This window comes from Ylistrum balloti, unplaced genomic scaffold (genome assembly GCF_031769215.1).
Source record: "Ylistrum balloti isolate Yb309-2 unplaced genomic scaffold, AGI_CSIRO_Ybal_v1 Utg369690, whole genome shotgun sequence".
Taxonomy (NCBI): Eukaryota; Metazoa; Mollusca; class Bivalvia; order Pectinida; family Pectinidae; genus Ylistrum; species Ylistrum balloti.
This window is the reverse complement of record NW_026781926.1, coordinates 249761-273649: the sequence shown is the minus strand read 5'-3', so window position 1 is coordinate 273649 and position 23889 is coordinate 249761. Positions and strand designations below refer to the sequence as shown.

General features: G+C 35.5%; 1 protein-coding gene across 1 annotated transcript in view; it reads left to right on the top strand.

The window, feature by feature from the left end:
- The window catches only part of LOC132565082 (laminin subunit alpha-2-like), an 83224-nt gene that overhangs the window by 35788 nt on the left and 23547 nt on the right, over positions 1–23889 (top strand). The window contains exons 5-40 of the mRNA XM_060229688.1: positions 1001–1120; positions 1237–1326; positions 1647–1764; positions 2478–2596; positions 2964–3128; positions 3327–3482; positions 3768–3908; positions 4266–4469; positions 4686–4787; positions 5218–5441; positions 5627–5738; positions 5848–5961; positions 6506–6732; positions 6861–7069; positions 7303–7409; positions 9661–9844; positions 10228–10367; positions 10857–11087; positions 11474–11614; positions 11831–11998; positions 12588–12770; positions 13033–13154; positions 13362–13479; positions 13663–13803; positions 14374–14495; positions 16156–16239; positions 16632–16822; positions 17341–17483; positions 17876–17968; positions 18345–18456; positions 18814–18967; positions 19254–19449; positions 21677–21793; positions 22405–22562; positions 23127–23265; positions 23621–23717. Coding sequence (XP_060085671.1) covers positions 1001–1120; positions 1237–1326; positions 1647–1764; positions 2478–2596; positions 2964–3128; positions 3327–3482; positions 3768–3908; positions 4266–4469; positions 4686–4787; positions 5218–5441; positions 5627–5738; positions 5848–5961; positions 6506–6732; positions 6861–7069; positions 7303–7409; positions 9661–9844; positions 10228–10367; positions 10857–11087; positions 11474–11614; positions 11831–11998; positions 12588–12770; positions 13033–13154; positions 13362–13479; positions 13663–13803; positions 14374–14495; positions 16156–16239; positions 16632–16822; positions 17341–17483; positions 17876–17968; positions 18345–18456; positions 18814–18967; positions 19254–19449; positions 21677–21793; positions 22405–22562; positions 23127–23265; positions 23621–23717 — 5242 coding nt within the window. The remainder of the gene's footprint in view (positions 1–1000; positions 1121–1236; positions 1327–1646; positions 1765–2477; positions 2597–2963; positions 3129–3326; positions 3483–3767; positions 3909–4265; positions 4470–4685; positions 4788–5217; positions 5442–5626; positions 5739–5847; positions 5962–6505; positions 6733–6860; positions 7070–7302; positions 7410–9660; positions 9845–10227; positions 10368–10856; positions 11088–11473; positions 11615–11830; positions 11999–12587; positions 12771–13032; positions 13155–13361; positions 13480–13662; positions 13804–14373; positions 14496–16155; positions 16240–16631; positions 16823–17340; positions 17484–17875; positions 17969–18344; positions 18457–18813; positions 18968–19253; positions 19450–21676; positions 21794–22404; positions 22563–23126; positions 23266–23620; positions 23718–23889) is intronic.

The following is a 23889-nucleotide window of genomic DNA, read 5'->3' as shown; positions in this document are numbered from 1 at the left end:
CTGTCAGGGGCATAACCCCAGTCAAACACTGTTAGTGAATAAATTAGCCAGGGGATAACCTTAGTCAAACACTGCTGGTGAGTGAATGAGTGTTGAGATAACCCTAATCAAACACTGCTGATGAGAAAAATAGTCAAGGGGGATAACCCTAGTCAAACAGTGCTGGTGAGTAGAGTAGCCAGGGGAGAACAACCCTAGGTAAACCCTGCCGCTGAGTAGCATATGGGTAAAATTGTCAGGGGAGAGAACATAAGGCAGATGTTTGACATGAGTTATACTCAGAGCAGTTAACATTTGATAAACACAGCTGTTGAGTGTAGCCAGGGGAGACAATCCTGGCGAGGAACATAGTCAGTAGGCACAGAGTGTAATAAATCAAACACTGGAAGTTATATGCTGAGTGTAAGAGAGAATTTTGTTTAATTAAAGTTATCAATTTTGAAAAGCTGACTGAATTATATCATCATTGTATTCTGGTATAAACTCATTTATCAATGTTGTTTTTAAGAAATTTGATTTTGAAAAAAAATTGTGGTAAAGCAGTTAACAGTGATCATTTGAAGCCTCTAATAAATAATTCAGTGTTTACAAAGCCAACAAAATTGATCAGATAATTATCCTATTCTGAAAGTCACCAATTCCAATCTCCATTTGAAAACTTCTGTTGTGGCCTGGTAATTGAGTTATCTCGGTCTTTGAAATGCTTTTTGATCTAGATTGCTTTCTACCAAGGTCATTGTAAGCGTATGGATAACTCTGAATGATCAAATATCAAAAAATTGCCACAGGTTCCTTTATCTGATAAAATACTTATGGGGAAAAAACTATGACTGTATGGGTTATGCTAGTATCATACAAATTTTTAACAGATGAAGGAAACAAAACAAGCTTCAGTCTTTTAGTCCAATATGTATGTTTCCCACAAAATGTTTTCCAAACTTTTCCCAATTGAAAATTTCCAGAAATAGCTCTAATAAACACTGTGATTCCTTGATTACAGGATTTCCTGTCTGCTAGATATGTTCGGCTACGCCTGCAGAAAATTCTTACCCTGAATGCTGATCTCATGACATTTAGGTTCCGTGACACTAAATACCTGGACCCCTCAGTGACACGGCGGGTAAGTCTTGATTTATCATCTAACTGCTAAAGTAATCATAAAACTTTTATTTTTCAAATTTCTACTTTAAAAAGAATTCTTGTCTTACTCATGTCTATACCTACTCTTTGTTGCAGTATTTTTATTCCATAAAAGACATTTCCATTAGTGGCCAGTGCATATGTTATGGCCACGCCTCCAGATGTCTCACCATCAGACGCACAGATGTGAGTATAGGAAATGTACACCTTAGGTTTGTGCTACAAATTCTCCTGGACCAATCAAAATGTATAATTGTATTTTAAACAAACAAAACAAACCATTGCCGATAAGAGCAAAACTGCATCAAATATTTCTTTTCCTTCTTGAAATCTTCAGTGATGATGTTGGACTTAACACAAACATCAGCCAAATTGACTGGGGGTTTTTTCACTTAAATTGATTTTAGTTCTCAAAATTGAATTAGCTGTTTGTTGTTACAACATGGTATTTGATTGGCTGCTTGTTGTTATATCATGGAATTTGGTTGGTTACTTGCTTATTGTAGAGACTGCGCTGTGAGTGCAGACATAATACCTGTGGTAATAACTGTGAGAAATGCTGTCCCAGATTTAATCAGAAACCATGGAGACGAGGGATGAATGGGAATGCATTCGCTTGTGAAGGTAAGAGACTAGGGATTGAAATATGCATCATCTTATAGAGATGGTTACCATATTTTTCGGGGTTATGAGCTGCAGGGCCAGTTTTTAGCGATTTTTTCAATTTAGATCCACATGTAAGCCACATCGGAATATAAGCCACACCCTTTCTTACGATATGATAACCACTATTGTTGACGTTTGATATACTGGTAACAGGTAAGGAAAAGCAGTTTATTAAGATCACCTATATAACATTTAATAAAGTTTACTGATAAATTCTGCACAAATTATCCTTTATTTCATGGATGTATTTATGGCTGGTGATTTAAAATGTAGAGTATTACAGCCTCTCCACTAGTGTCAGTACTGTCAAATAGTAAGGCTATTGTATGCTGATAACATACACTATGCAGAAATATGCCTATAGATGCACACATGTTGTGCTACCCAAAAATTTTCATTGGAGCCGCACCGGTATTTAAACTGCGCACCCCACTACCGAGGAAAAAAGCTGCGGCTTATAATCCAGAAAATACAGTATAGTGTGTAGAAAAATGAGCCTTAACTTCATGAGTTTATATTAGCATTATTTTATACTGAGACTGTATGCTTACCCAGAGTTAAGTCCCTTTAATTGATGCTCTCTTTAAATGTGAAAAGAATGTGTTGAACTAGAAATACACATGTTTGCTGAACAGATGTTTCCTATAATGTCCCCACTGTTTCTATTTCAGCATGTAATTGTCATCGCCATTCTGACGAGTGTGTGTACAATGCTACAGTGGCTGAGCAAGGTCTTAGTCTCAACATACGTGGGGAATATGATGGTGGAGGGGTGTGTCTCAACTGTCGGGTATGTACCCTATATTACTTTGTGATTTTCTAGTAATATGACAGTTTAGGTGTACTATTTTTTAAAGACACAGAAACATTACTCAGTATATCTAAACAATTGACTTTATTGACTGAGTTTGAGTGTGAAACTCTAATATCTAACTCTGACTTGAGTGAGACTGTGACATATTTTCTCCTGTCTTTTCACTGATTATACTATAAGTTACCAACAAGTGAAATAATGCTGTAACTTATAAGTTTGACAGGATTTAGAACAGACAAATTTCTTCATGAGTTTTGTTCCTGGCAATTAAAATTGTGACTAACTTGACTCAAAAATTGTGTAAGTTATATGTTTGTATGATAGACCTAAGATAAATTTACAGGAAAATACAGCTGGTGTAAACTGTGAGAGATGTCAGGATGGATACTACCGCCCAGCGGGTGTACCACCATCCAGTCGTCGTCCCTGTCGTCGCTGTAACTGTCGGGAGTCCCGAGGGTCAACCAGTCGCTGTGTGCCAGATGATTCAAGGATGGACGAGGGCCTGGTAAGTCCATACATAGCCTAGATAGATGTTTGGTACTGATGAAAGTTTTATATTGATTCTAATTTCATTTTAATTCTTTTTTTAAAAATATATAAAATTATTCATACATACAAGACTTTACCTTTCAATTATTTAAGTCTTTGTAAATAAGCATTGATTTAATACTTAGTAGAAAACTTATTTTATTTGACCTTGCAGATCCCAGGTCATTGTGTGTGTAAGCCTGGTTTTGGAGGTCAAAATTGTAACCAGTGTGCCGCTGGATACCATGGTTACCCTAACTGTGAACCATGCCCATGTAACTCTGCGGGGACAGTTGATGCTACCCAGTGTGAAGGATCGTGTGTCTGTAAGGTATGTCAATGGGCATGTGGTCTTCTGCTTTGTTATGGTCACATACCTGAGCTTGTTGTCAACGTCATGGGCACAGTGCAGAAGTCAGTGACTCATTAACATGCTTTATATAGATTTGCCCTGTGTCTATTAGATTATCCAAAATATTTTGTTCTCTTAACTTAACAGATTTATTTAGATCTAAAAAATACAACACAGTTTAATTTTTACTTATGTATCATCTTAATACACTATTTGATATAAATTATTGTAAATATCAATAAATCAATAATGTTTGTGTTCCAGAGTAAAGTTGAAGATCGAAACTGTGATCGCTGTAAGCCAGGGTACTTTAACCTCCAGAAGTCTAACCCAGATGGCTGTACAGAATGTTTCTGTTTTGGTGTCAGTTTCTCCTGTTCCTGTTCAGGCCTTGGACTACAAGAGGTATGGTTTCACGCCTCTCAGAACATCCACAAAGAATTATTGACATTTTTGTAAATGGAATATGTAATATTAGCAAACAGTAAGACAAGATAACAGATATTGACTGAACATGTGGCTATTTTCTAGAATGCTACTCCTTACAAAAATTTTGTCCAACTTCATGACTAAGTAAACAAGTGATAACACACATAATGGGGGGCTCCCTCATTATGAGACTGTGGTTATAAAATGGTGTTGTGCATACAGACTTGTGGCATGAGGGACAATATGGAGGGAGTCCCATCACCATACTGGATGGGTCTAAGGGTTCCTTCCTCTGATGTTTTGTGTTTTATGATGGTATATGGCTTCTTACAGATTTGTGACATGAGGGATGGTATGAGTGGATGGACCATTACAACACTAGACAGGTCTAAGGGATTCACACTTTTCTCTAAGACTAATGACGAAGGTTGGCTGGAGCATCGTTCCTACCCCTCGCGCAGTCAGAACTCTCTTGATTCTAGGGACAGCCAACTTATCTACTATTGGCAAGCTCCTGTCAGTTACCTTGGCAACAGGGTAAGTGTAATCCGTTTGGATCAAACAAACATTTATGTTCAAAATTGTTTTATATCCTCAAGGTTTATTGTATGTCTTCGCATTTAACTTTATTGAGATTGTAGAAATAGAAATAAACTTTTTATTTTAAATAAGATTATTGTATATCTGGTTATTCTGCCTCAGAATATATAAATGAATACATTTGGTAATAAATTAAATGTGACCTATTTGCAGCTGAGCTCATATGGAGGTATGTTCTCTTATACCACAAAGTACACCCTGGACTACATGGCTCGTGTACAGAGACATCTATATGATATAGACATCATCATCCAGGTAACTATGTAGGGTGCCATAATAAGCACAGAGAGTTATGTAAAGGTATTACTGAACAAAAATAAGGATGTATATTCCATACTAAATCTTACCTCAAACGGCCATATAGCTGGTAATATTGTTTCATGAAATGTTTTGTTTAAAACAATCAAATTATTCTTTAACAAATGAAAATTTTGTGCTCTGGATGTGAAAGGACATCTTATAAAAATGTGTCATTATTTCATATGCTTGATTTTCATGATCATTTTAATATAGCGAAAACATCATCTCCACGAAAATGACTATATGGTATGAATGCTGAAGATTTGTAGACAATTACTTCTAAAATAAATCTGGTAGTAGGCTTATCTTCTAGACTATGTGGCCACATATTTTATCTTGAATTCATATACTTTTGAAACCCAATAATTTGTGGAATTATTTACAGAGTGGAAACATCACAATAAGCCCAGGGAGAAACTATCTGCGTGAGAACACAGAGAAGATGGTGCGAGTCCCTCTGGTGGAGAAGGACTGGTTTATGTTCACAGACACAGGGCTGTACTCCACGTCCCTGACACCAATAACACGACGACAGTTCATGGAAATTCTCTATCAAGTAGATCGCATCCTGATTCGTGCCACGTATCACTCTGCACAGGACATTGTCTTGTGAGTGTTCTAAAGCTGATACCTCATCTGTAATGTAGATTTAACAAGATCTTAACTGGCTTCTTAACTTCTTTATACAGCCAATCTGTATTAATAAAATCTTTATCACTGTTGAATCTGAAATTAATCTTCAATATAAAGTTTAAAGGTTAAAATTCATTCATTAATGGATGTTTATATTACAGTTTGAAGAATGTGATATTAGAGAGTGTAAGTGACACATCACATAGTCCATTGTCACTCCCTAGTGTGGAGATGTGTAACTGTCCTCCAGGCTATGCTGGGCTCTCCTGTGAGGTAAGGGTCAATGTCTCTCACTGTTCTTAGATACGGCCAACATCACAGATCTTTTGAAAGTTTTTCTACTTCTTCCTTTATAACTTATTCTCTGTTTGTCTTTTTTCAGAGATGTGCCCCAGGATTTAGAAGATTAAATGGCCAGCTGTATGGAGGAATCTGTGAAGGATGTGATTGTAACCAACATGCTGATACATGTGATCTTGTTACTGGCAGGTGTTCGGTATGTGTGACAACTTTCATCTGTGTGTTTACCGTATTGATCTCAGCAATACATCCATCCCTGTTTATAAGTCCACCATCACCTGTTCAAATTCTAAGTTAAAATTGTCTTGACTAAATGCAGGAAACATATGATATATGCACCCCTAGCACTGAAGCAGTTGCTATTCTAATTATTATGATAAATGAATTTTAAGATACTGATTTTTAGTGTAACCATGGCAGACTATACTTTTCCTCTCCATCGGTTACTACATCTGTGAAAGATTTACTCTAGTAGCTTCCTTCCTTGAGAGATTCCCATCAAACTTCACACACCTATTAAACATCAAACTGTCCTCGACAGGTTGGAGTTTCAGGGTCATAGCTTCAAGGGCAAGGTCGCTATTATTATTTTTAGAAAATCATGGTCATTGCTCTAGCTTGTAGGGGTCGGTAGTGGACATGTATACTTGTTATATTTAGTTAATCAGCCCACCAAATTTACTGTTTAAAGGAACATCTTCAAAAGGAAATGAATGTTAGTAAAAGATGTTCCATTTCAGGAATGTAAGCACTTTACAACGGGTGACAACTGTGACCAGTGTTTACCAGGTTACTATGGTGACCCACGGCGGGGTACGGAAACTGACTGTAAACCCTGCGCCTGTCCTCTCCCAGACAGAAACAACAACTTTGCCACTTCATGTCGCCTGGATCCCATACCTAATAACTATGACAACTACGTGTGTGAAGGCTGTCGGACAGGATACACAGGACAGTACTGTGAAAGGTTAGTCAAGGTCAACACAAACATGCTCAGAAGTTAATGACAAGATATGAAAAGACAAATTGTGTTCACTTGTTGATTTCATTTGGACAGCTACTTAATTGCATTGGTTTGTACCATTTGTTTTACAGGTGTGCTCCAGGTTTCTATGGTGACCCCAGACAGCCGGGAGGTAACTGTCGCCCATGTAGCTGTAACGGTAATATAGACACAACAGATTATGGTAGTTGTGATCCCAGAACAGGGGCATGTCTCCGATGTCGTGACAACACTGAGGGAGACCAGTGTGAGCGTTGCATTCCTGGATACTTTGGTACAGCTAGAAATGGTGACTGTCAGAGTAAGTACATGATTGTAGTGTGGACAACATGTTCTTCTCATCGTTACTGCGTCTCAAACCTGCCTGCAAAAATATTCTGTTTTAGGTTGTATTCCTCAGTTGTCACTATAACCTTCTCTTTCCTTTTACAACCTCAGAGTTCTATGTTGTACACTTTGCGACAAAGAATCTTTTCATCAATGTGTGTATCAATCTGTTCACTGTTATCTAAATACTCCTTCTCTCCATTTTAGGGTGTAACTGTGACCAGGGTGGATCACTGACCACTGAGTGTAACAGACAAACTGGACAGTGTGAGTGTCGGTCAAAATTTGGAGGACGGCGTTGTGACCAATGTCAGGTGAGGTTTTTTCCCAGATAATTCCAACCCTGACACTTTTTAGTGAAGACTTTTTGTTTGATATGTGTGTTTTACCTGAACTTGAGGGAGGGTCATTTTCATCACATAATATCTTAAAATATATACGGGGTATTCACTTCGTCATGTTACTATGAATCCACAATGGGCATAATCTTAAGAGAACTAACAAAGAGTTATCAATGCACATGCATGGCACTGTTGTTATGGTGTTTGTGTTTTGTTGTCATGGTGTCAGTATTTTTGTTGTCATGGAAACTAACATCATGCATGAAATATTACTATAACTTCAAATTTCCCAATTGAGGTGTGAGAGGCTATTTTGAAAGTGTTTTTATGTTGAATTTTAAATCTGATGTCAGACATACTTCAAATGTTTGGAATCACCTGGTACTGAATTATTACTGAAATTATGATATTTTGATACTTTTTCTCCTTGTAACATCCTAGAGGGGTTATGGAAATGTAGAAGCTGATTGCCTTCCGTGTGAATGTGATCCTTTTGGGTCTATGACACTTCAGTGTGATGTGTTGACTGGTCAGTGCCCATGTCATCCAGGGGTCACAGGTCAAACATGTGATTCTTGTCAAGATGGACATTATGGCTTTTCTCAGAGAGGGTGTATAGGTATGTTGGGGTCAAAGCTTATTCAATTTTGTTTAATGAAATTGTTTGATTTTAAGTTTCATGTCTACACTTGATTTTTTTTATCAGGTTAAATTAGAATGTTTGTAGTGATATTTTCATTGAGAATCTTATTACTTTCTAATAACTTATTTACACATTTCATGGCTTATATCAAGTTTCATTAATGAGATAACATTTATCATTTGATAATTTATGTGTTTCATGTTAATCATGACTTACATATTATATTGGTTTCTTACATCACATTTGATTGGTTGTTTGCTATATGATATTTGATTGGTTTCTACCAGATTGTGAATGTGACCCACTGGGAACTAACTTAACAGAACAGTGTAGTAACACCACTGGTTACTGTAACTGTCTGCCACACGTGATTGGCTCGAAGTGTGATGCATGTCAGGTTAGACATAGTAGTCATAGCAACCATTTCTCAAGTAATCTATCTGTTTAGTGAGAAGAAATGTATTGCAAATAGTGAGAGGCCTTTCATACCTGTGAAACTTAAATGTATACTTTGGTGACATTGCCTTTCCTAGCCATGATCCTTCCTTATATAGAGACCTGTGTTACTGAATTGTATTAGCATGTCTTTTCAAAGTTGTGAATTCCTCTCTTACAATGTATATTGTCATTTGCATGTGTCTCCATAACCACCACACCTACTGTTTATTTCTCTGGCTGTATATTCTGTACTATAGGTACGGGACTTCATTCTTCATCTTCTGTAGAGTATGCTTTCTCATACCATATATCATATACTGTATATCACGTATTCCAATATGCATGTGTTTGTTTTTGTTTATCAGAAACTATGTCCTTGGTTACAGAGAAAGTGATGAAGAAACATAATTTTATTTGTACAATAACAACTCTATCATTATTATTATTATGACATTCTTTAATGGCCCGTCAACACACAAAAAGTCATTAGGGCCATCAACCGGTAAATACACACAGCGATCCACTCTATCATCAAAGAGTGCTTACCTATAGATCAGTCTATGGTATCTTAGAATCAGACTGGTTTGTTATGTTGTCCTATTTCAGAATATTCTTGTCTGACCATATATGGATGCATTTTAATCAGTGTTTGGATTAAATGGGAAGGAGAAAAAAATTACAACAGTAAGAAATTGAAAAAACGTTCTGAAAAATTTTTTGGAAGGCATCCTGCTCATTATTCAGGGTTTTTTTTTTACAGCAAAAACAGCATTTATGTGATGAGCATGCTGTTGGCACATTTGTCATTGCCAATATAAAATGAACAAATCTTGATTATTTTACATGTAATTATATTATGTATGTTGGCTTTGGTACTTTGATGAAAACAATAGTACAATTTGATAATACACATAATTTACTTTACAACATTAGGACTTATGTCAAGTTTGTTTGGTTTTTTTGTTTTTGTTTTGTTTACTGGATGGAATCGTGTACAAGTTCTTAATTCATTTATTAAACTAAAAATGATAGGATGTGGAAGGTTTGTAAGAATTACTTATCTTATGACAAACATATTGACTGATAATACAACTCTACTATATCTTACCCTGACCAGCTGTAGATAATCTGTGTCTATTACAGGACCACTATTACGGCCTGCCCCGTGGACAGGGTTGTTCCCCATGTGATTGTGACCTAGTGGGGTCACTATATCGCCAATGTGACAGGACAACTGGCCAGTGTGTGTGCCGTCCTGGGGTCGGGGGAAGAACTTGTAATGAATGTAACCCGGATTACTTTGGATTTTCTGTCTATGGCTGTAGAAGTAAGAATTCAATTTTGTTAAGAAAACCTCCCTAGAAGCATTAGTTCAAATTCAGTTCATATATTGAATTTAATCATTTAAAAGTGTAAAAATATCTAAATATGAGAAATTCTTAGGATGAATCTGCAACACTTTAGTTCTTTTTAAGGGATTCAGTTTTTCATCATTTTTTTAGAATAGATATAATGCTTGATAACAGATACTTTGAAAATAACATTGATAGAGAAATCCATGGTCTTAATGACTTCCATGAAAAAATTGTGAAAATTAATTTGAACCTTCATTTAAATAAAACCACTCCTTACAGTATCTGATGTCATAACTGTATATCAGGAACCTGTACATAAGAAAATTGTTTGTAATTACTTGTGATTCGGTTGTAGGATGTGACCCCTGTGACAAGCCAGGTCATATCTGTGACCCACAGACAGGTAACTGTGTATGTCCCCCGTATACCACTGGACCACGATGTGGTCGCTGCCGTCCCAAAACCTGGGGATATCATCCCACTGAAGGCTGCAAGGTAAAATAATCAGAGATGAATATTCTTTTTTTCAAAATATCCCAAACAGATAAATTGTCTATCTTGAATTAAAATGTTTTCAAAGTTCCAAAACATCTTTGTTTTTTGCCAACCTTATTGTTTTAGAGTTATATACTCCAGATTTCTTTTTTTTATTTTGAACACAGTAAAACTCATTTGTTTCTAGATCCATAACAATATCTAATTTTTCTACGAGGAAAAGAAACCTAACAAATACTGTTTAAATTAATTGTTGAAAGGATGGCTTTATATTGGACATGTCTATAGAATATTCTGAAGCTGGAAATTTTGGGGTTTCCACAATGTTAATCTAAAATTAATGCATTATTTATAAATATGGCTAAGGTTTCCCTAACATCATGAACTGATAAGCAAAAGATTGTATATATATAAAAATATTCTTTATACTAGGGTTTAGACCCGAACATCATTCTATCGTACTAGTAATCTATCACTGTTGTGTCGCAGCCCTGCAGGTGTAATCCTGGGACCTCTAAGTCTGCACAGTGTAACCGCAGCACAGGGAAGTGTAATTGTAGGAGAGATTACACCGGAGACCAATGTGATCGTTGTCTATTTGGTTATCATGGCTTCCCTAACTGTGTGGCTTGTCAGTGTGACGATCGTGGAACCAATGCCAGCAGCTGTAGAAGTCCTAACAAGTGTGATTGTGATGACCGTGGACAATGTGTGTGTAAGGTAAGTTATCTGTACCTCGTAGGTTTCTAAGGCTTCTAAATAAAATAAATATATTTACCTTCTCAAAGTAAATGTTTTTGACCAGAAAAGTAGATAATTTTGCATCAGATACTGTACTTTTTCAACTTTTGTTTGTATTTTTCATTGGAGACTTCTCTGGCTTTCTTCACAATTAACTGAATTCAGAATGGGTAGGATGTTACCTCAATCTGACTAACATTTCATACATAAAATTGATAAGATTTTTTAAATATAGTTATTGTAAAGAGATCTCCTTGAAAATAACATGAAAATTATCAAACACAGACTATATGTCTGGTATTGAGCTGTGTAACAGACTATATATGTAAGAGTTATGTTAACTGTTAAATGTTAACCTATCACAGGAAAATACGGAGGGGGAAGCATGTGACAGCTGTAAGCCTAATGCCTTCAGTCTGGACAAAGAGAATCCCAGTGGCTGTACTAAATGCTTTTGTTTTGAGAGATCCTCCACCTGTAAGCAGGCTCCCTATGTCTGGGATCTGGTAAGTAAACATGTTTATCAAATAGTAACATCACCTGTTTAACACAGGGTTAGCAATATTCTAACCTATGTCAACAATGGATTAACCTTGCCAATTAACCAACCTGTTTCATAAAGTACCTTCATATTTTCTCCTATTAACATGATCTTAACCTATAGTTGCTTAATTATTGATTCAAGATCATTATCCAATAAATTTTTAATTCTCTGTATTCAGGTGAGAATTCCAGATATGCGGATGACCTTTGACCCAAGAGTATCCAGAGCTGTGACCCGAGAGTTCAAATACTACAATGTGATACCAGAGGGCACTGCTTACACATCTATCCCAGAGTACCTGAGGGCTGGGCCACTCTATTGGAAGCTGCCCATAACAGGGGACATGGTGCTTATATTTGAAATTCAATTTGAATCTTAGCAATTGTTTACAGAAACTGTTTAACATTATGATTTTAAAGAATGCTTTAAATATAAATCTGTACCCTAGTTGTATCTAATAATTTCTGTAAGTGATGATTCATCCGGTTGTCATATCCTGTTTGAAGAAGAGCAGTGAACCATCTTATAAGTTGATTCGTTTTGTACCAAAAAAATGAAAGTAAAATTAATTAAACATTTAAAAGGATCTCTTATTGATTTAATTATCCTGCAGGGCTTATTACAGGACAAGGAAAAATGTGTAGATAGATAATTATAACGGACAGAAGTAGACATGAGGGATATTATTACCAGATGTAAGGTTATTACTCTATACATGCAGTACTAGACTTGCAAGCTAATCAGCTCATTTCTCTGTTCTTAAATCTATGAACATTTATTTAATTCTTCAAAAAACATTTTCAATATAGTCATACATGGAGCCATTCTAAGCCGTTCTGTGCATTCTACCTCTTTCTTATTTGGATATGAACTATATCATACAAGTTTTATATATATGGTATGCTTATCTATATATTTCTCCTGTTTTTATTTAGACCCTGTCCTATAATGGTAAACTGCGGTTCAATGTGATGTACCGTACTGAGGACAACCCTGGACCCTTCATTCAGCCTCATCCGGACGTTGTGATCATAGGCAACACTTTTCAAATGTTATACAACAGCACAGGGTCCTGGATGCCAGACTCAACACGAAGCTCAGTTCTTCAGCTGCACGAGGTATACTGACATGGCTTATTATCTATTAAAGCTAAATTTAAGTGATGAGGTAATATTTCTGAAAGGTAAAATATTCAGTTTCATTCGCAATGCAGGTATATATAGTTAATTGAGAGCATTAAAATAGCATACTTTGAATTAAACCTGTGGGATTTAATTGTAAGACCTGGTGATATTGAAACAGTCTTGAGTCCACTGTATTTACTCCCAATATTTGCAAACTACAATTCATCAAACATCCCTTTGATAATAATTTATACAGAGTGCTTGGCAGATACAAGGATTTGACAAGGTAGCGACAAGGAAGATGATGATGATCGTTCTCCAGAATGTCACAGCCATTTTAGTGCGGGCTTCTTATGACAAAAATACTGTATATTCAGAGTGAGTACATATATAATACTACCAGTATTCATATTATATAACCATATATGGAAGTAGGAAACATCATTGTAATGTATTTTATGTATAAATGACTTTGTTTGAATTGATATCCATGTGTTTATGTGACTACCAGTAGTACCTTATATCACTGTTGCCTGATAATCATTATAACAGAGATAATGGGAGATGTATGGTTTGTTTTTACAGAATAACAGACATTGGTTTAGAGATAGCAGTACCTCCTGTACCTGGTCGTAATCCAGAACCAGCCTTAGGGGTAGAGGTCTGTGAGTGTCCAGACAAGTACGATGGACTTTCCTGCCAGGTAAAAAAGACAGTGTAAAACAATGGATATGCCAAAGTCGGTGGAACTTATAGTCTTTTTGCTGTACTCAATATGAAATACAGGTAATTCTCAGAGAGTAGATTGACATCAGCGGTTACAATTGTCCTTTGTATATAAACTATTATTTGTGTGTTCTGAGTAGCAAATTAATTTCCATTACAGTTGCCTGCACCAGGATTTTATAAGTTCCGATATAACCTGACCATAGAGATCTCTGACCCCATCCTAATTATTGGAGGAGTGGAGAAGTGTTTCTGTAATGGCCATAGCGATATGTGTAACATCATTTCTGGGCAGTGTCAGGTAAGTTTTGTGAAACATTTCATCCTTACAGTAATCTTACCACAAATATTACCATCACAGATGAGGTGGTATGATAAATTCAGTATTTTTTTCTGTTTATGTAAAACTTGTTGCCCTTTATCTCTTTACTCTATGAAATGGCTATGCTATCGAACCAAGAACAATACATTTATTGTAGTTATCTAGATCAGATATCCTGGAGATTTTTTTACCTGATAATATACATAAATGTATTACCTCCAAAAAGTACACACAATTAACTGTAACATTTTGTTATAGCATGTACCATAAGATATGTATGTCCAGTACAGAACACACATATACAATAAGTACACATCCTATGTAGATACACTGCTTTAACTTTATTCTTACATGTTTTAGTGTTTAATTTCGCAATCACAATTTTAAGATTACATCGAAATCAATTTAAATTTTGTTTGTCTTAAATTGCATTCTTGCCTTCAGCAACTAGCAACAATTAACACATGGAAATAGAATTACAAGTTATGCCTGTCATTGTTGTCTTTCATGTTTGTTTAACTTTTGATGTATTTTGTTTAATTCTCTTAGAATTGTACGGGTAACACTTATGGACACAACTGTGAGTTATGTGCCCCTGGATACTATGGTGATGCCACTAGAGGGACAAATTCTGACTGTAGGCCATGTTTATGTCCAAGTGTAACCAACAGGTAAGACACACTCACCTAGAATGTAAGTTTGTACTCTTGTAAATTTTTGTTTTAACTTTCAAGCTACGATGGCTGATTGATAGGTTGAGAGCCTTGTATTGAAGAAGTTAAGCAGGGATGTCCTTTTTCAGCTCTATTGTTCCCTGACAATTTAAGGCTGTGTACTCAAAGACTGGTGTCATTTGGTCAGTTTATGTCGAAAAGGTAGCACCACAAAGTAAGCAAAGCAAGTAACTTTTGCAAAATCAACAAAATTATGGAAAGAGCAGTAATTCAATATTTGCATAAGAAATGTCTAGCACCTAAGGATGTCTATACTGCTAGGTAGCAACACTAGGGAATGATGCCCCTTCATATGCAACAGTAAAAAGTTGGGTGGTGGAATTTAAGCATGGCAGGCAGAGCCTTGGGGATGAAGTCCATCCTGGAAGGGCTGCCACTGTTACAATACCGGAAATGGTCAATAAAGTCTATGATATTGTCATGGCTGACAGTTACAGAGAGATATATACCCAGTACAGTTGGAATTTCACAGGAAAATACATTTCATTCTTACGGAAGATCTTGCAATGAGGAAGCGCTCAGCCAGTTGGGTACAAAGACTTCTAATATTTGATCACTAACACACAAGGCGGACTTTGTCTTGTGCTTATCTGAACCTTTTAGAGGCAGGTCCTACTAACTTTCTGCAGAGATTTGTGACTTTGGATGAAATGTAAGTCCATCATTTCACTCCAGAGGTCAAACAACAGTCCAAACAATGTAAACACCCTGATTCACCCCCGCCAAAGCAGGCAAAGATTTTTCCATCAGTTCAAAAGGCTATGGCCTCAGTTTTTTGGGACACTGATGGTATTCTGATGGTAGGTTATCAGCAAAAGGGACAAACAATCAATGGCATGCATTATGCATCACTTTTAGACAGTTAAAAGAAAATATTAAACTCCAGTAAAGGTGTGTTGATCCACCAGCCCTGTTCACAAGTCTGTCATTACCCTGGCTGCCATTAACGATTGTGGCTTTGAACTGATTGAGCCTCTGCCTTATTCGCCTGATATCACTCCATCATACTTTGATCTGTTTCCAAAATTGGAAAAGTCCATTTCTGGTACTCACTTTTAGTCAGATGATGACATATCATACATCAGTGGAGGACTTTCTAAACGGTCAAGAAAAGAACTTATTTAAAAGTGGCATTGAGACCCTTAAACATCGCTGGCAAAAGTGTATAGATACTAAAGTGGATCAGGTTGAAAAATAATGCAATATGTCCACCAAAAGTATGAGGCTCACAATTTATCAGCCCTTGTATATTATAACTGAATTCTTTAAGGGTAAATGGGACATCGCTGAAAAGGTTGTTTAAATGTTCAGTTTCATGGAAAGCTTGATGCAAAAGAAATGCAATTTTTACCAGAAGTTATTAAATGAATTATTGATTTCTTCATTAATTTCTAAGTATCTGTTTTTCATATTTTTTGCAAATCTTCAAAAATAGTGGGGGGAAAAAAGAGCTGTGAAAATAACAGCCATCGATTACAGTATTTGGTTAATAAGGACATAACTGTAACATTGTCATTACGGAGGAGAAAGGCAGACATATGATTGTGAAAACTTTGTCTTTCTAGTTTACATGATTTTATTGTATTTTGTTGCTTAGTTTCAGTACAACATGTGAGATCCAGAGAAGTGGTTTGGTTTGTACCAACTGTTCAGTAGGCTACACAGGGACCCGCTGTCAGAGGTGTGTAGTAACAGGAAACATTATTGTTACCTGTCAAAATGTGGTAAAATAAGACTTTAAAAGCATGTTAAATTTTATAAACATAAATTTTATTTGAAACAATATATTTCATGCAAATAACATTTTGAAAAATAATCAAACTTATATGTCACATATGACAGGTAGTCTCTTGATACAGATTCAATGGTAAAAATACCAACTTCTCATTATGACGAAATTTTCCTGTTATAAATTGAAAAAAAAAATTTAAAAAAATGATTATGATAGAAAATCTGAAGCTTCAACCCCAGATGTCCTTATTTGACACTTCTGCTGTTCTTTGTGACACAAATCATCAGCTTATATTTGCCTGAGGCAGTCAGAGGTCCCACCTTTCAATTCTCACTGTTTAGGTGTGCAGATGGTTACTATGGTAACCCGACAGAGGTGGGAGGGTCCTGTGTGCCCTGTAAATGTAATGTAGAGGGTTCAGTGTCGGGTCGCTGTGACAGTAATGGACACTGTGTGTGTCTGCCAGGAATTATGGGTGAGAAGTGTGATTCGTGTCAGCCAAGATATGCTGTGGTGGATGGTGCTTGTGTCTGTAAGTATAACAATAAATATGTAGGTCTGTTCACTGTTATCATTGACATCCACACTACTTTTTTTTCATTTAAGAATAATTTTATCGTAAAAATCAAAATACAGTAGAAATTAGGTTACAGGCGAAGCTTATGAAAGCCCTGTGTTATGGTGTAAATTTTTTTTCTATTTTTAAGATTAGTTTTCTCATCCCTTGGTATTTTTCTGTAATAACTTTATCAACATTTCTAAAACTATTCAATATAACAATTATTGTGAGGAAACATGACCTTACTGTGAATTATATGGTACTAACAGCTTTACATTTTATATCAGCATTAAAGAACCACTTATCCTTCTACAAGCTTTTATCTACATTACTCTATACATTGCTTTTGTTTTGTCTCACCTGCCTTCATCGATGTTCTGTTAACGTCAAGAACACTTTTTTAAATGTATCTATTTGTGAAAAAACATTGTTACTATTGTTAGTGTTGCTATGACCTTGTAATCCCTGATTCATGTCCTTGACCTTTTTAGCCTGTGATGTTGGATGTACTGCTGACCTGATGTTAGAGATGGACAAGCTAGACAACATTACTTTGACTGTCAACATCACAGGGATATTTCCTGTCCCCTGGGATAGACTGTGGAGGATTAATAATGACACTAAACAACTCCGGGTAGGTGTCTGGCAATTCATACAGTTTCACCCAAGAGATTATGACCTTAATGACCTTGATCCATATGCTGACAGCTTTTTATTTAGATGGGGACCCACTTCAGCATTACTAAGGCCTATACAAATTTACTGTCCATCCTGAATTTTAATGTCGTCACTTTCCATCAACTTTTATTAAAAATTCACCTAAGGCATTACCTCAGATGAGTTTGTGTTTCAGGGTTCCAAGTTCAAGGTCACTATTATTATTTAAAGAAATTCATCAAACACTGGTACTTGCCTGCATTGGAGCAAGGGCACTCTTTTATAACAGAGGTTTTTTAGATGTTTTCTTTTTTTAATACCGTGTTTTGTGAATTGTTTATTTCTGAACATGATCTTAATTTATATTAGGAACAATGGGATGCACTACAGATGGCTGAGATCCGAGATTTAGAAAGTCAGTTGGCACCCCTGAAAATTAAGGCAGAGGAACTGAAAACAAAGGTATTATTCAACTTTTTTTATAATATTGTATCCAACATGAATGCCAAGTTATCAAATAAACCAAGAATTTTTTAAGAGACTCCCATTTTCTTGGTGTATAAGTGTGTTTTTGAGTACTCAGTTAGTGACAATGTAGGAAATGTTCTATAGTTGCATATCAATCTGTTACACAATATCATGTAGCTTGAATTTCTTAGGCCTGAATTGTATGTTTAGCTGTTAATTTCCATTCTTTTAAATTATGTTGGCAATTAGAGAACACACTAAGTTTTGACTACTATTATGTAAATAACACATGGTTTATAGTCCATCAAAGTGACGGGTGACAGAGAGGTGGCATTTGATACAGTATTAAAATACATGTGCTATTTTACAGTCTGTCAACGTGATGGCTGATGGAGAAGTTGCAGTTATGGAGGCAGAAAAACTTGACGAAAATGCCAACAAAATTGAGGATGAAATTGATGTCCTTTTCAACGAACTCAAAAGTACTTGTGATGAAGTGCTATTAATAAGTGACACTTTCTGGACTGTGAATACTTCGTAATGAGATATAGACGTTTTAAAAGGTCTCTTTAGGCCTGATGGTATTTCTTATTGTAAAAGTCAATAAACGATGAGTATAATCTTATGGATAAAAGCTGCCATTTCACATCTCATTTTTAATTTTTTCAGTGTTTAACTTGAGTTTTAGATTTCTAGATAGTCAACATTAGATCACAGTCAAAATGATATTTTTATAAGGAAATGTGTTACTTATTACTGTAATTTCACTGTGTTCAATCATTCACTAATAATAGTCAGATGTTCAGATGTTACAATACTATGAATTCTTTGTGTTTCAGACATTGTAGCCAATATTGGCGTTTCTATAGAGCGACATCCTAATTCTAGTGGTATAAACATAACCGAAGCCCTGGCTGAAGCCAAGGAAATCTTAAAGGAAATAGAGGACAGAGATTTCTCGCAGAAGGAGGTAGAAATTGCCATGAAGGCCATGTAAGGAAATCTACTTCATAACTATCTTACTCTCCTTCTAATTTTTCTCTGTTTTGAAATACTCTGTTATGATGAACTTTATTCTGTTTTCCATTTTATCCAGTTTTGTCTTGGTTTTCGTTTTGTGTGGCTTCCTTTTGTCAACTTTCTTGTCCAGCTTTATGATCATAATCTTACCAATAGATTTCATTGGATATAAAAACTTTTTAGAGTGAATATAGACATTATGTAATTAAAGAGAAATAAAGCTCAAGGTTTTGAAAAAAAAATTATTTTGTGTCATTAGGAAGATCGGAGAAATACGGAATAAACTAAATAACATGAAAGCTCGTCTGCTTGACACTTCTCCTGTGAAGACTGTGCTTGATGATGCTCAGAGGCGACTACAAGACCTCAGACAGAAGACTAATGCCACGGAGAAAGTTGTGGATGAAGTGTCCGGTAAAAACCTTGGCATCACTGTAAAAAATAAAAGATTAGAGGTAAGTTTAGTGTTATATGGTAAGGATCTTCCTAGAAATGTGAGATATCCTTATTTTCTACTGATCATAATATATTTATGTTGACATAATTAAAGCAAAAGGACCTACACATAACATTTTACTCAAAGACGTGAGATGGGCTTATTACAGGACAAATATAGTGTTAGTTTACATTTCTTAAAAAATGGGGACAGATGTGGGTGGGCTTATTACAGGACAAATATAGTGTTAGTTTACATTTCTTAAAAAATGGGGACAGATGTGGGTGGGCTTATTACAGGACAAATATAGTGTTAGTTTACATTTCTTAAAAATGGGAACAGATGTGGTAGGCTTATTACAGGACAAATATAGTGTTAGTTTACATTTCTTAAAAAATGGGGACAGATGTGGGTGGGCTTATTACAGGACAAATATAGTGTTAGTTTACATTTCTTAAAAAATGGGGACAGATGTGGGTGGGCTTATTACAGGACAAATATAGTGTTAGTTTACATTTCTTAAAAAATGGGGACAGATGTGGGTGGGCTTATTACAGGACAAATATAGTGTTAGTTTACATTTCTTAAAAATGGGAACAGATGTGGTAGGCTTATTACAGGACAAATATAGTGTTAGTTTACATTTCTTAAAAAATGGGGACAGATGTGGGTGGGCTTATTACAGGACAAATATAGTGTTAGTTTACATTTCTTAAAAATGGGAACAGATGTGGTAGGCTTATTACAGGACAAATATAGTGTTAGTTTACATTTCTTAAAAAATGGGAACAGATGTGGGTAGGCTTATAACAGGACAAATATAGTGTTAGTTTACATTTCTTAAAAAATGGGGACAGATGTGGGTGGGCTTATTACAGGACAAATATAGTGTTAGTTTACATTTCTTAAAAAATGGGGACAGATGTGGGTGGGCTTATTACAGGACAAATATAGTGTTAAATTACATTTCTTAAAAATGGGAACAGATGTGGTAGGCTTATTACAGGACAAATATAGTGTTAGTTTACATTTCTTAAAAAATGGGAACAGATGTGGGTGGGCTTATTACAGGACAAATATAGTGTTAGTTTACATTTCTTAAAAAATGGGGACAGATGTGGGTGGGCTTATTACAGGACAAATGTAGTGTTAGTTTACATTTCTTAAAAAATGGGAACAGATGTGGGTAGGCTTATTACAGGACAAATATAGTGTTAGTTTACATTTCTTAAAAAATGGGGACAGATGTGGGTGGGCTTATTACAGGACAAATATAGTGTTAGTTTACATTTCTTAAAAAATGGGAACAGATGTGGGTAGGCTTATTACAGGACAAATATAGTGTTAGTTTACATTTCTTAAAAAATGGGGACAGATGTGGGTAGGCTTATTACAGGACAAATATAGTGTTAGTTTACATTTCTTAAAAAATGGGGACAGATGTGGGTGGGCTTATTACAGGACAAATATAGTGTTAGTTTACATTTCTTAAAAAATGGGGACAGATGTGGGTGGGCTTATTACAGGACAAATATAGTGTTAAATTACATTTCTTAAAAATGGGAACAGATGTGGTAGGCTTATTACAGGACAAATATAGTGTTAGTTTACATTTCTTAAAAAATGGGAACAGATGTGGGTAGGCTTATTACAGGACAAATATAGTGTTAGTTTACATTTCTTAAAAAATGGGGACAGATGTGGGTGGGCTTATTACAGGACAAATATAGTGTTAGTTTACATTTCTTAAAAAATGGGGACAGATGTGGGTGGGCTTATTACAGGACAAATATAGTGTTAGTTTACATTTCTTAAAAATGGGAACAGATGTGAGTGGGCTTATTACAGGACAAATATAGTGTTAGTTTACATTTCTTAAAAAATGGGAACAGATGTGGGTAGGCTTATTACAGGACAAATACAGTGTTTGTTTGCATTTCTACAAAAATGCGAACAGATTTGTGTAGGCTTTATTACAGGACAAATACAGTGTTCGTTTGTGTTTCCACAAAAATGGGGACAGATGTGGTTGGGCTTATAACAGGACAAATATAGTGTTAGTTTACATTTCTACAAAAATGGGGACAGATGTGGGTGGGCTTATTACCATGGTTTATTGTGGAATTGATGTAGTACTTTATGTGCTATTGTTGAATTGAACTAAAACTTGAGAAATGGTAATTGTCTTTTAAAATGTATAGTGATAAACGGTGTTGTTAAGCAAAACCATTGATCCTGTGTTGTAGAATCTGATGTATGATATAGATGGAGCCCAGGATCAGGTTGTACAGAGTTTAGTCATTGGCTATCAAGTTATCAAGGACGCTCGTGCTCTGCTAAGGCGTACTCGCCTCAACATCCAGGTGAGTGTTCTGTCATGTTTTGGCTCACTATGCACTTTCTAAAGATTTGTTTGCAAAAGTAGAACACATATACTCTATACCAGGAAACTTTTGCCCTTATTTTGTCCAAGGTCAGAAGTTTCTGGTATACAGTCACCACTCCTTACACAGAAAAAATCAAGAATGTTTTACTTAGAATAATAATTAGTTAATATGGATGGGTGTCTACAAACTTGTCATTCGATGTAAAAAAAATGTTCTCAGAAGAACAAAAGTGATTTTCTTTTATCTCACATAGTTTTAGGAAGTAGACCGCAAGTACATTTTATCAAGATATTTTCATTGTACAAAAAAATAAACTGATATCTTTGTTGACCTATAAGATAATACCAGGGGATACATTTGCCCATAGATATAGACCAGAGTGTTTAAACAGGTTTTGATATACCATTTCATATCCATACAATGTGTTATGTTAGCTTAGTTTGATTATGTACATGACTTATGGGAATGTATATGTGTGAGTTTTTAATGTCATGTGCTGTGTACATGTACTGAAAAATATTGAAAAATATAAATTGCAAAAATATTTTAATATAAGTTCCTAAACACATATTTATTTGTGTATACAGAATGTGAACAGTGAAGCGAGCTCCCTTGACTATATTCTACCAGAGCTTAGGAAGGTAGACACCGATCTTGGAAAAGCAATTCCTCTGGCAGAAAACCATACCCAAGTGGCATGGGACCATGCCAGAAACCTTGATCAACAGGCTGATGTCCTGGAAAAGTAATGTCTACTAGGCATACTTATGTTGTGATTGGTTGATATTTATAGCCAGGTTTAATGATAATGTTGTGATTGGTTGTTATTTATAGCCAAGTTTAATGATAAGATATCCAATTTAACAGTTAGGCAGGAGATCAGCCATGTTGAAAAAATTGTTCTTTGAATGACACTTCTTCATGATGTTTGCCATGGTACCATTTAGGGTTTAAATCTTTGATGCTTCAAACTGTTTTATCAATATCATTATCTGTATTATAATGTACTTTTGGGGGCGGGGCATAAATTAAACAGATTCTGTGAATCTGTTTTTTTCATATTTCTCTAACGCAGCAGCAGTTGGTATTGTATCCCCTGAAATGATGGGTTAAATTATAATGAGAACAGGTTATAAAGAGGGGAATTTTGAAGTCCATGATCTCGTTATATGTTGAATGAATCCTGTATGGTGGCTGATCGTATGATTTTACATATCCTGTGTTGGAAATCAAAACTTTATTTCAAGAATTTACAAATGATTGTTGTATTTATTGTAGCAGTTATTAAGATGTTAAGTTTTTTCCCTAGGATGTTTGAGAAGGCAAGAGCTGATGCAGAACTTCCCCTAAAAGCAGCTAATGTTTATAAAAACATTGTTTCGGCAATAGATGAAGCTGAGGAGGCAGCTCTGAGGGCATTAGCGGCTGCTGACAACTCCACAGATCTGGTATATATAGTCAGATATGTTTAAATTAATCATTTATTTTAATTCAATCATTACATACTAAAAGTTATCAGATGTCATTAAACTGGGCATGAGGAAGTATAATCCTTGTCCCTACATGGCTAATACTACAGCTGAATAGGCTTGATAAATAATCACAAGCGTTTATGTTAGATTCAACTGGACGCCTCTGTATAAGTTTTAATCACGTGGATGGCTCTGGGTGACAGGAGACAAATGGAGTCAATATGAAAGAAAAAAAAGTTTGTTTGTTACACCAAGAAAATTCTTTGTGCACTCTATATAGGATGGATATATTGACAAATGAGTTGTGATCTGTAAAATTATCTCCCCTTAGATTGACCTTGACAGAATCAAGAACACAGTTGAAAAATCACTCAATAGAAGCAGAGATTTACTGAAGAGAGCCAACAAGGCTGGAACAGATGTTACAGGTAATGTGCAATTTTGACATTAATTTTTTACTGTCACTTTTATTTTGCACTTTGAATTATAAGGGTTAATTGAACTACAGAAAAACACTATATGGCTTGCTGTACTAGTGTAAGATTTCATTGGAATCTTCAGGGAAAACACATCATGAAAAAATTATGTGTCCTTTAATTT